Source organism: Ictalurus furcatus, chromosome 16 (genome assembly GCF_023375685.1).
Source record: "Ictalurus furcatus strain D&B chromosome 16, Billie_1.0, whole genome shotgun sequence".
NCBI classification, from domain to species: domain Eukaryota; kingdom Metazoa; phylum Chordata; class Actinopteri; order Siluriformes; family Ictaluridae; genus Ictalurus; species Ictalurus furcatus.
Window position 1 is genome coordinate 11,185,513 of NC_071270.1, and position 12,824 is coordinate 11,198,336.

Here is a 12,824-nt window from a genome sequence, read left to right on the forward strand (position 1 = left end):
TTTCATGGATGCAATTTTTTCCCAGTGTCTTTCTGACAGTGGAGTCATGAATAGTGACCTTTATGGATGCAAGAGAAGCTTGTAGTTCCTTTGATGTTGTCCTTGGCTCTTTTGTGACTTGCTGGATGAGTAGTTGCTGTGCTCTTTTTGTATTGATGTATTTCAATCACCTTCTTCCTCATCATTTCTGGAATTTCTTTCAATTTTGGTATAGTGTGTTACTGGGTAAGACCTTTGAAAAAACTTAATGCTGTTGAAAAAGTTCTCTTTAAATGTTGATCTGATTGAACAGGGTTTGCAGGCTTGGTTGTGTCTAGTCCAGCTGAGCCCCATTATCAGTGCAGTTTCATAGATTTGGGGAATTAGTAACTACAGGGGCAAATACATTTTCACACAGGCCCAGTAGGTATTGGATAACTTTTTTGCTTCAATAAATAACATTTCATTTAAAAACTGTATTTTGTGTTTCAGGTTGCCTTTGTTTTATCTTAGATTTTGTTTTAATTTCTGAAACAATTTAGTATGAGACACACAAAACCAGAAGAAATCAGTATTGTATATTCAACAACTAAAAGCTGGTTCCTTAGCTCTATGATACTCTATAATCTGGTTTCAGAAGGAGTCCTGTTGTTAAAAGGTGCTGTGTACAGCTCTCAGCACTCCTAAGCAGTGCAAAAAGTATGGGAAAAATATTTTTTCTTCAATGAAGAAAAATACAGGAATATCCCTCTACTCGAACAGCCCTGTGTCTCTGTTATTTCCACAGAAGCCTAAAGACCTTTGTCATAAGACAGTATCTGTGATGTCATCTTTATTTTCTGTGTACTTACTACTATTATTATATATTATATGGTACAAATATCTGTGCGCAAACCCTTTATCACCTTTTTCCTCGTGAAGAAATTTTATATAGACAACAATATTTGACTTTTAAAATGAAAGCATATTTTCTGAGTTTTAAATGTGATTTTTTTTATTAACCTTCTTTCATTAGTATCAAGACACAAATTGCATTCTTCACAATACCACACTACAGCTGAGCATCACTGAACATTAGAAACATTTACTAGACTGAGACTTGCTTATAATGAGTCCATGTTAAAGTGGTACATAAATAATATCCTTGATATGTAAAACATGACTAAGCAGAATGCACTTGTTGACATTATGAAGAAAAAATGAAAAAACTGTAACATGTTGATCTGTTATTTTATAATAAAAGTCTGTAGTTCTGCTCACTATTTAAGAATGAATGTACTATTTATCTATTGTGATTTGAACAAAATCTTTCAAGAAAAAAAGGTTTAATTTTTGCCATCCACGTTGTCTTATTTGCTTTCAATATATGGCTTGAAGTGGATTCTTTTTTTACTTTTGTCGAACCTGAAGAACATCACCCTCTTAGATTTGGGGGTCATTGGGGCTAATTTATTTCAAGCTCGCTTCACTGAGACACCATAACACATCCACAACATATACTCTGATTGATGAAATGTGTAATGATGAAAAATGAGGTAGATTACTAGCTTGATAAATACATTTGAAGGAAAAACTAGGAGTAAACAGACAATGTCCGCTCAAAATACAAATTACACAAATGGACAAATGACAAAACTGTTTAGTTTTGTTCCTTGGTTTGAATGACAGAATGGATAATGGCGAGAGCGGCTTTATTCCATGTTTGCTATTCAGAAGAGATGTGGCATGATTAAAGACTTGACTTGGATAGTGCTGCCTATGTGCCTTTCAATGAGTGTGTGTTCTTGTGAGCATGCATAATAGTTTTAAACCAAGAATGAAACCCCATGGCATACTACTGAACCCTAATGGTTTCATAACAGTAACAGTGACTTACTGTTAAGTAGTAAATGGTCTGCACTTATATAGTGCCTTTTAACCTTAGTGGTTCTACAAAGAGCTTCACAGTCTCATTCACCCATTCACACACACACACACACCAATGGCAGCAGAGCTGCCATGCAAGGTGCTAGCTTTCCATCAGGGGCAACTTGGGGTTCAGTGTCTTGCACAAGGACACTTTGGCATGTGGGCTGGGGATTGAACCAGGGACAACCTTCCAACTTACTTCAAACCCTAACTCTACCTAAGCCACAGCCTATAAGAATACTTACAGCCCTCTCATTTAATATCACCACCAACTGTTAGTCAAAATATTTATAGAAAAACACACACAAAACCATTCATTTGTGTGCTGAAGTTTGATTGCAAATAAGCAATAAAAGGTAATGTGAGAGGGAATAAAATCACAATTTAGTTTCATATCAACAAATACCAGTCAATTGTACTTTTTCATTCCATCTACTTGCAAATGTGGTGCAGATCTGTACCTTCAGCTGACATTGGATCCGTTTTACGAGATCTGACAGTGACAGTGGCTGCTTTGGAGAGGTCTGTTCCTGTCCTCCACACTCGCACATCAATGTGACCTTGGCTCTCATCCACGTGGTACTCTGCATAACCGAAGTTGAACAAGGGAGCTAGGAGAAAACAATATATTTTGGTGGTATCACTAACCGAATTACTGAAAAAGCATTCATTCTTGCAATAAATTTCACTTTGATTAAAGAAAGGTTGATATTGAAAAAAAAAAAAACCCACTCAGTATAGGAGTAGATGCTATATATGCCCCTAATTCTGTGGCATGATGCATTTCATGGCTTTTAAATCCACTGAAAAAAACAAAAACCAGTAAAATACAGCTGAGCACAAAAACAGGATTTTAAAAAGCCATAACTACTAGCCAATACTGTTACCGCTTCCATCAGAATTGTAATTTGTAGGGCTACCATTTACACTACCAAAGATGACTTGTATATGCTTTCTGAAAATATCACAGGTGGAACTCATACTATGGACTCCCGAACTAGATCTCACACCTCTGGAGATTTCTAACATGACAGTGCTTTCTACCATCATCAGCATCAAAGCACCAACTAAGGAAATATGTTTTGGAAGAATCATGTCCACACCTCTAGATGTTTTTAGGGACTTAGAGAATCTATACTAAGGCAGATTGTGGCTGTTCTGGTGGCTCACTGTGACAGAACACCATAATAATGTAAGTCTAATTATCCTTTTTTTTTTTTGTTACATTTAATTTGTCACCTATCTATGTTTGTAGGTACAGTAAGAGGCTGAAATCTCAGTGAAGCTCAGGTAAATGTTACCATCACAAATGTTAGACATAGAAATAGCTTACTGACTTCCATTGAGCCAAGGTAGTTGCAGTGAAACATGTACATTTGTATTTAATTACAGAAGGGTTTGAATTAATTCTGAAAAGTCTGAATTCAGCACAAAAAACATATCATCTGTGAAAGAACAGTTTCAAATCAAACCTTTTCTGAAGGTAGCAGAAGGCCTAGAAATGTGCAATATCTGGCTACCACTGAGCTGCTTCCCAGTAAGGCAGATACACTATACTATATGCAGGGGCTGTATCCCCAAAGATTTTTTCTTCAGCCCCGAATAATTCTCCACTTGGAGTTGTTTGTCATTACATAAATGAACGTCAGTAACAGAAGACGGCAGTGCTGTAATTTTGCCTCTTCAGTGAACTGAGTGTTGTATTGTATCCTCAGTCAAGAGAGGCAAGACCAATCAGACAGGATTTACAGCAAAATATGTGGAAATACTAGTGTCTTATTGGCTGACAGCTCTCGATTCTGCAAAACTAACTCACACGGTCAGTTAATGTGAGGGAAAAAATTGATATGCGGCATTTTTTTCTTTTTTTTAAACCAAGTGTAGGAAAACAAGCTGTGTAAATGTCTATATGAGTTCCAAGTTACGTGAACATGATATGAACAGAGCATAAGGAGCACTAACGTGCTTTGCATGGCACTGTAGCAGCTAAACCCATACGATGATAGCTTAGTTGTGCCTCCCCTTGGCTAGCAACACCAAACTAGCCTAGTCTTGTGTTATATAGCTAAAAAGTTTAATATTTTATCGCTCTGGTATCCCTGCAAACATTGATAACATCCGAGGCAAGTTTTATGATAAATCCAACTTTTTGTCCAGTTTTCACATTTTTAAGCAATTAGCCCTCACATGCATGGAAACAGTCTATTTAGAAGTACGTTTTTAAAAGTTTTTTTTTGATGGAGAAGCATCTAAGCTCAGCACCAGATGATAAACAGTCCTGGATATACGTACGTACAGTGCAAAAAAGCTCACACCAGTGACTATATACAGACTGCAAGAACAACAACATTAAAAAGATTAAAACCTCTGTAATGCCTCCTAGTCTGAAAAGCACTACAGAATAACCCAAGTCTTTCAATGAGACACCCCCCACCCCCTCCCCATAACACAAGCCTGTCATGCTTTTTAGTATCTGAGCCCTAATATAAAAGTGTACTTCTGATACTGAAAAAATAGTCAGGTTTGAGTTTGAACAAACCAAAACAACCTGATTTCACTTCCAGCTAAAAACAAAAAAAACAAACAAAAACAAACAGGGCAAATGAAATGAATAAATAGTTATCCCCTCTGTCTTCTCTACTCTTTTGCTATTTTTACGACAAAGGTTGAAGTACTGTGACTCAGAAGCAACCAGTGATTCTGAACAAAGGCATTGCAGAAAAACAATGTTACAGCCTTGTACATGTGCTAAGGCACATATCAAAGCTGTCATTTACTAAGGTATAATATCACATTTTCTTGAAGGTTCATTTAAATGCTTCACACTCGATGAAATGCTTTGATTCTGAGGGACTATGTCTGAGCACTCAAGACAAAACCAATAATTCAGCCTCTCTCTAACTGCAACTCTGTCTCCTTTGAGGAAGCAATTAGAAACAAAAGTGACAAAAGATCTCCAAAGACATTCTAAATTGTCTAAAATGTATATGTTTATGTTTCACAGCTCAGGAAACAGCACCAAAGGCATTTCATTCTGGAGCTGTGTTTCTGTTGTTGCTAGTGCAGAGTGATTAATAACGACTCCATCTGAGTTCAGTAAATAAAGTTTCTTGTCCTCACTTAATGATATCTCAGGCACACCTTCTGCACTTAGTCTTACTGTGTGGTCTTGTTGGTCACACTGATAGACGGATAAGAAAACCAGAAAAACGCAGTCCTACTTTGACAGCAGCGAATGCATCACTGCACAATGAACCAGTGCCCTGTTCTGCAGAAACTCAACACCAGCTTACTCAGCTTTTAATCTTAGAAGTGCTTCAGTGCTAATGGACAAACAACTTCAAGCTACGGGTATTGGGCTGTGTTTGTTTTGGGCAAAAATAAATCCATTAGCATTCACAAAGCGCAGGAGGAAGGAGAAAGAGGAAAGATGCATGAGACAGAGAAAAAAGCTGAGAAAGAGTGAGAGAGTGAGCAAGCGAGAGAGTTTTACACACACTTTTAAAAAAATAAATAAATAAAACATTACATAATTTTAACTACCTTAATTCACATATAAAAAACAACTCATCATTAAGTACAGAACACATACCGACATCACAACACCATTCAATCTTAAAAAAATTGATAGAATTAATCAGTTTGTAATAATTGAAATCAACGAGAATTCTTGATTTTAACATATTCTTAAAAACTGATACAATGTGCTGTTCATTTCTCTGTTCTATTTTATTTGTTCTGGAAATGTAAATCGCAAGTTTGGCTTGACCAACAATAAAGCTCATTAACTGACACTTATATTTCTGTAGTCTGCTATACTTAAAACCCAGTATAAAACATTGCTTTGTGAAGAAAAAAAACCTAATAAAAAAGATATCAGAGTGGAGAAAGTCTGTCACAATTCATAAAACAATGGAATATTGTTTTTCTCTCTAAACAGAAAGGACAATTATCATTTATAGTGGGAATCATTTGTCACAAAAGTGTTAACAGCTATGGCACCAAAATTCTCCACTGACGATCACCTGCCCTTTTAGTCAGTGGTGGTTAGTATACTTTCCACTCTGGTTTAATTTTCTTTACCACTCCCAATTTGTCTCTCCACACGGTATCAGCTCTGTCTTTTAACATATGTTTATTAATTATCTTCACAATGCATCTGTATAGCACCTTTCCTTTCACTGTACAAAAATCAACATTTTCATTTTTATTCAAACACAATAGTGGACTATTGTAAATGGATTTCTCAAGAGCAGGTATAATTCTGATGTCTGGGGAAAAAGTCATTAGCATCAGTGGAAATATCACAATGCTCTATCTCCTGAGTAAATCTATTTCTTTGGAGTTTAAATCCCCTCCAGTTTGTCTAGGATGTTCTAGCAAATCTCACTGATCTTATCCCCAGATGTACAGCTACAGTTTTTGCATAAAGTTTAAAGTTTTTCTTAAGTCCAGGTCCTGCTTTGTCAACAATATCTTTCAACTGTAATAATTTCTTTGACACAAGTAAGTCTTTTATCCCTGGATTGTCATCTCCGGACACATCAAAGCGACCCCCCAAAACCACAGGTTCCTCAAGCAACCAAAAAAAGAGATGTAGCCTACTCTATCCACTGATGCTTAAAAAGTCTCCACACTTTAAAAAGACTTTTATAAAAAGAGGGTGATACAGTAAAATATTATCCATTAAAAACAGTGCAGCATAAAGTCCCAATCTGTTCACCCCACTTAAAATGCTTTGTGCTAGTGGCTTCCACACTAGACTTTGAAGTCCCATCAGTAGTCTCTGAATGAACTGTAAACAATAAGTTGCTCCTCTGCTGACAAGATTAACCAAGCCTTGACCCCCTTCATCTCGTGGCAGGAAAAGAACACTTTGAGGGGTCCAGTGCAAACTGTCCCAGAAAAAAAATTAACCATCTCTCCTTGAAGCTTTGGTAAAAGTCAGACAGGTGGATCTATACAGGTGAGTTTATGCCACCAGATTATTGATTATTATTGAAGTGTGTGACCGCTATAAGACAGTTGGGAAAGTAGCCATTTCCATTTTTGTAAATGTCCTTTGATTTTTTCAAACATACAATCTCAATTCTTTTGAACATAATCATCCATCCATCCATCTTCTATACCGCTTTATCCTTTTCAGGGTCACGGGGAGACCTGGAGCCTATCCCAGGGGGCATCGGGCACAAGGTGGGGTACACCCTGGACAGGGTGCCAATCTATTGCAGGGCACAATCACATAAACATTCACACACCCATTCATACACTACGGACACTTTGGACATGCCAGTCAGCCTACCATGCATGTCTTTGGACTGGGGGAGGAAACCGGAGTACCCGGAGGAAACCCCCGCAGCACGGGGAGAACATGCAAACTCCGCACACACTGGGCCACGGTGGGAATCGAACCCCCGACCCTGGAGGTGAGGCGAATGTGTTAACCGCTAAGGCACCATGCGCCCTGGAACATAATCCTAAAACAATCCAAGGTATTTTAATAAACCTTTCTTCCAGATTAAACCTCCACGTAAATTGGGAGGTTCTCTATTCCAATCACCCATTAAAAGGGCCTCACCTTTTTCCACAATTGACTTTTACAGAAGAAATTCTTTTAAACCGTTGACAATAATCTACAATTTTTTAACATCATCACTCAACTCAATTCTTAATTTATGAAGCAGAGGTTCAATGGCAAGGGAGTATAACATTTCTGACATAGCACATCTCTGTCTAACTCCCCTCTGTACTTCAAAAGGGGCACTCAAACAACCATTGCCTTTGAGTACACTCACAATGTTACAATACATGGCCTCAATGATGCTTGTAAAGCTCTGACTAAAACCAAAAGCTTCTAAAACATTTCTCAAGTATGCGTGTTCTACACGGTCAAAGGCTTTTTCCACAATTAACACCCAATAGCCTTGCAACCTCTAGAACATCTCTGACTAATGATATATTTTCTAAGATTGACCTATTGGGTATACAATAATTCTGATCAGAATGTATTATTTGCCTTAAAACTTAATCTTGTAGCTAGAGACTTTGATAATATTTTATAATCTGCACACAAAAGAGATATTAGTCTCCAGTCACTAACGTTTTGGAGATCCCACTTCTTAGGTAACAGAGTGATGATGGCTCTTCTACAGCTTAGTGGTAGCAATCTTTTGTTCAAACCATCATTAAGAACCAAAAAAAGATCTTCATCAATCACTGGCCATAAAATTTTTTACAAATCAACAAGAATCTCATTGATACCGGGAGTCTTCCCATTTTCCATACTCATTCTAGCTGTGCATAATTCATTTTGTGACAGAGACTGTTCAAGCGTAGTATTAGACTCATCATCAATGTTTGGAAGATCATTAAAAAAAGTAGAGCCTTCATTTTGTCTTTGAAACAATTCACATTTATATGAATCCGAACAGAAATCAACAGCATGTTTGCATGTTTGACTAGGCTGTGTAGTGATAGCGTAATGAGTCAATGACATTTTTATGTTCTAGATTGAAAAAAAAAATTAGGTGGTGCATCCATTTGTGAGATACTTTGAAAACACAAACGATTAGCACCCCTTGTGCTTTCATACCTAAGAAGGCTGCAAGAAATTATTAATTTTTTTTTTGATTTACTGCTTTCAAAACAATCGCTATCACCTGTAGAAGCTGTTGTACTTCTGTTGTCCTTCACTGACTGGGCTATTTCCGTAGTAACATCAAGCGTGTACTCTTGACACAATTGTTTAATATGGACCTTGCCACAATTCCACCATTGTTGTAAGGAAGTATAAAACAATTTTTTTTTCCTTGAAATGTTCCCAGAACAAATAAAAAAATTATCATTTAAAAGTGACATATTAAAATGCCAGTAAGCACTCTTTAACTTCATAGAATTAACAAAACTTTTACAAATAACTGAACATTGATCAGAAAAACTCACTGGAATTATTTTGCAGTCACTAGTGAGATTTGCTTGAAAATTAAACACACAAAAGCTGTTAAATCTTACCATAGAAATAAGATTATCTCTACTATGTGTCCAAGTACACTGGCTGTTCTTATGATGACATTCCTCCAAACGTCACATAAATCAAATGTTCGTATTAATTGTGTGAGCTTTTTGTATGGCTCTAAGTGATTCCTATCTAATTGATCATTTTCTGTACAGTTAAAATCTCCACCTAAGAACAATAATTCATAATAATTCTTTTGAGCTTAAGTCTTTCATAACAGCACTAATTGTATTTAAAAAAAAAAACAATTCTTTCAGCCCCCTTTGTATACAAATATTTTTAAAGAGTCATTATAGCATTTTCAAACTTGGCTTTAACTTTTTAAAAAAACACCCTTTAACTATTTCTTCTATTTCACAAGAAATTGGTAGTGATTTCCTAGAAAATAAAACAGCTACACTTCCGCAATTACAAGACATATGGCTCATAAAAATTTGACCATCTCATTCTTTTTCCCAGTCCACCTCATTTTTTAAGCCACTATGCGATTCTTGAATGAAGGTAACATCAATAAACATTTGTTTAAACAAATTTAAACAAACTCATGTAAACACCTTAATCACATTATTATCTTAATCAGAGTAAGGTCAATAATTAGATTACTGCTGTCCATGTAAACATAGTCAATGTCTGAAACTAAAGTTTCAGCCTCATTTTTGTCTTCCTTAGCTTGTTTAATCACTTTGCTCTGACAGATAATTTTTTTTTTCTTTTAGTGGGGAGTTTGAAGATTGACTCCATCTCCATCTTTGAAGATTGTTTCCATCTCAAATTCAACAACACCCTCACCATCCTGTTTGTCAGTATTTGTCATGTTATCTGTAGTTACAGTGATGTCGATGTTTATATCAGCCATCTCAAAACCCATGGGATCAGTTACAGAGAACATACCTGCAGTAATCTCAGCCATAGTGGTTTAATTTGATTTACTCTCAACTGACACACCAGAAACTCAACTCAACAGTAGCAGATGGCGCAACATACTCTAGGACAGATGCAGCCTCAGAATGATTATTCTGAGAGTTTGTCTGAACAGTAGCATTTTCATCTATTTTTTCAGGACAAGCACGTATCAGATGGCCAATTTTGCCACAACCAAAAGCATTTCATTATGCTTTCAGACGTTGCATAAAGTATATAGTTAAAGCCCTCGACTTTAATATTAAAGGACAGGATAAGTTTGTCAGCATTGTTTTACAAAATCATATAGACTTGTCTCCGAAAAGACACTACATGTTTTGGCAAGGGTGATTTGCAGTCAAGAGCAACTTTCCTAATGGGAGAGACTATCTTACCAAAGGAAACCAATTCTTTAGAAATACATGCATCAGAAACAAAAGGAGGGACATTCAACAAAATAACTTTCTAGAAGGGCTACTAAGAGGGAGTACATGTGTAAGCACATCATTGATTACGACTCCCGTTTGAACAACCCCATTAGCTTTTCCGATCTGAATTTAAAAATAAAACAATTGCGTTGTTCATCCTAGACGCAGAAACAATGGAAAACCCACAACATTACCAAGCACTAAAACACGTTCCTCTACACTGGATTTACACAAAATTTTAATCCCATTAGACTATCACAACTCGTAACACCTGGCCATGCTTCCCGGCAAAAAAAAGACGCTGGGAGCAGACTCCCACAACTTTCTCTAACAAAAAAATCTACTCTTTCACAACAAGTAACACGCATAAAAAAAGTAATAAAACAAACAAACAGAAAACAACACAAAAAAGTTAAAAATAAATCTCATTATGTAAACACAGTATGTACATTACATTAAATACATTACAATAAATATATGATACTGTAGTTCATCTCTTTCTTCATAGATGTGAGTTTTATAAAACAGTTTTATCAGGTTGTCTTTGTGTTGTCTTTATTCTGTCTGTAACCACATAGCATATTAATGTGTGCATCCACATAAAATAGACAGGTCAAATTCTGCTTTCTACTGTAAATACTGTATACAAGCATTGAGAACTGTTAAACCTATGAGTTATGTTTACTGTGAAGTTAAAAAGAGTACAAGTGGATATGCATACATGAAAAAATCCTGTCTTATGCACATCTGATGTACTGCATATTTAAATTTTTCCTCAGGTTTAGTCATAGCAAGATAGGTATAAAGAAAAATATATGTATATTTCCATACATCCATCCATTCATTTTCTATACCACTTTTCCTATCCAGGGTCACCAGAGAGCCTGGAGACTATCCCAGGGAATCCGCAGGGGACACCCTAGATGGACCAGGACACAATCACACACACACACTCGCAACAATTTGGAAACGCCAGTCAGCCTACACTGCATTTCTTTGGACTGCGGGAGAAAACCGTAGTACCTGGAGGAAAGCCCCGAAGCACGGGGAGAACATGCAAAATCTATGCACAAAGGGTGGATGCGGGAACCGAACCTCTAACCATGGAAGTGCAAGGCAAATGTGCTAACGACTAAGCCACTGTGACCCCCCCCCCCATATGCATATCTATATAATTTAGGGCTGCAATTAATGATTTTTTTCATAATTGATTAGTTGTCCGATTATTTTTTTGATTAATCGGATGGGAGCAAACTTTCAGTGACATTTTTTGTTTATTTAAAATTAAATCCATAAACTGAGTATAACAAATATAAACTTCAGACTAAAACTAAACACAACTGTTTGTCCAAAACAGAAAAGAACCCAATACACACACACACACCAGAATATATATTATTCATTTAGTACTGTAGTTTAATTCTGTGCTTTTTGTGCATCCATAAAAAAATTATGCAGAAATAGTTGTATATAATATAAACTAAACTAAATAAATAATATATATAATTTATTTATGTTTTAGTTTATATTATATATCAGTATTTATGCATTATTTTTTATGGATGCACAAGAAACACAGAATTAATCTACAGTCCTAAATATTAATAATAAAAACTTACTTTCACTGCACCTTGTGGTTTCTGTTACTCGCTGCATTTAGGAATATTATTTTACTTGTGTTTACTTTTATAATAGTGTTTTAATTAGACATTACAGATCTTACTCGTGCTCTCAGTGTGTATCAGCGCGTCTACACTGCGCGTGAGGAGTAACGCGGCCTTGTTACTAACATATCACTTCTGTTATAATAAACAACAGAAGTTAAACTGCAAGCACGCAAATACAGCATATAATGAAAATAAACCTTTTAAGAAGCTTGCACCAGTTTCCCCTGACCCTTGCACACACCGGAGCATTTTGGATATAAACATAACTTTGTGCTCATGCAGCACTGTTTGATCTCTGCAGTGTTTAATATAAAATGCCCCCTGCCTTAGAGGACTTTCTTCCTCAGTCACGTGACGATTTCACCTCCGTCTGATGGCGACTGAGGTCATGTTGGGAATAAAAGGTAATAAGAGGTCAAAGGAGTCATTGTCGGTGACTGTGGATATCTGCTAAAGCTAGCGGCGTCGCATTATGTGCGTATGACGTCATGCCCCGTCGACTAGGAAGCGGCTTATACTTCCGGTTAGTAAAACAACCGCTAGTGATATATTTGAGATGATATTGCCTTTCTAAAATCCAATCACTAGACGGTCGAGTACCATATACATATTGTAAGTGTATAGTATTTCATTTGGGACACAACTTTCGTATTTACTCTCTAAAGCGTGTTTTCGGAACAGAAGTAACGTAATGGGTAAATCTCCCCCTTGTCGCACGCAGACCAAATAATCGATAATGAGATTCGTTGACAACGATATTCATAATCGATTATTATCAATTAGTTGTTGCAGCTCTAATATAATTAAAATACAATTATGTATTTCATATTTATTGCAGTATACAGCTCATCTACAATACATATTCAGATATTATAATAAAGGTCAATATCCTTCCATCTGTTCTGGGATGTAACTGAATACGAATAC

General features: G+C 36.3%; 1 protein-coding gene across 1 annotated transcript in view; it reads right to left on the bottom strand.

The window, feature by feature from the left end:
* Positions 1-12,824, bottom strand: part of frem2a (FRAS1 related extracellular matrix 2a) — an 88,941-nt gene that overhangs the window by 31,936 nt on the left and 44,181 nt on the right. Inside the window, exon 7 of the mRNA XM_053644656.1 lies at positions 2,349-2,498. Within this exon, the coding sequence (XP_053500631.1) occupies positions 2,349-2,498 (150 nt within the window). The remainder of the gene's footprint in view (positions 1-2,348; positions 2,499-12,824) is intronic.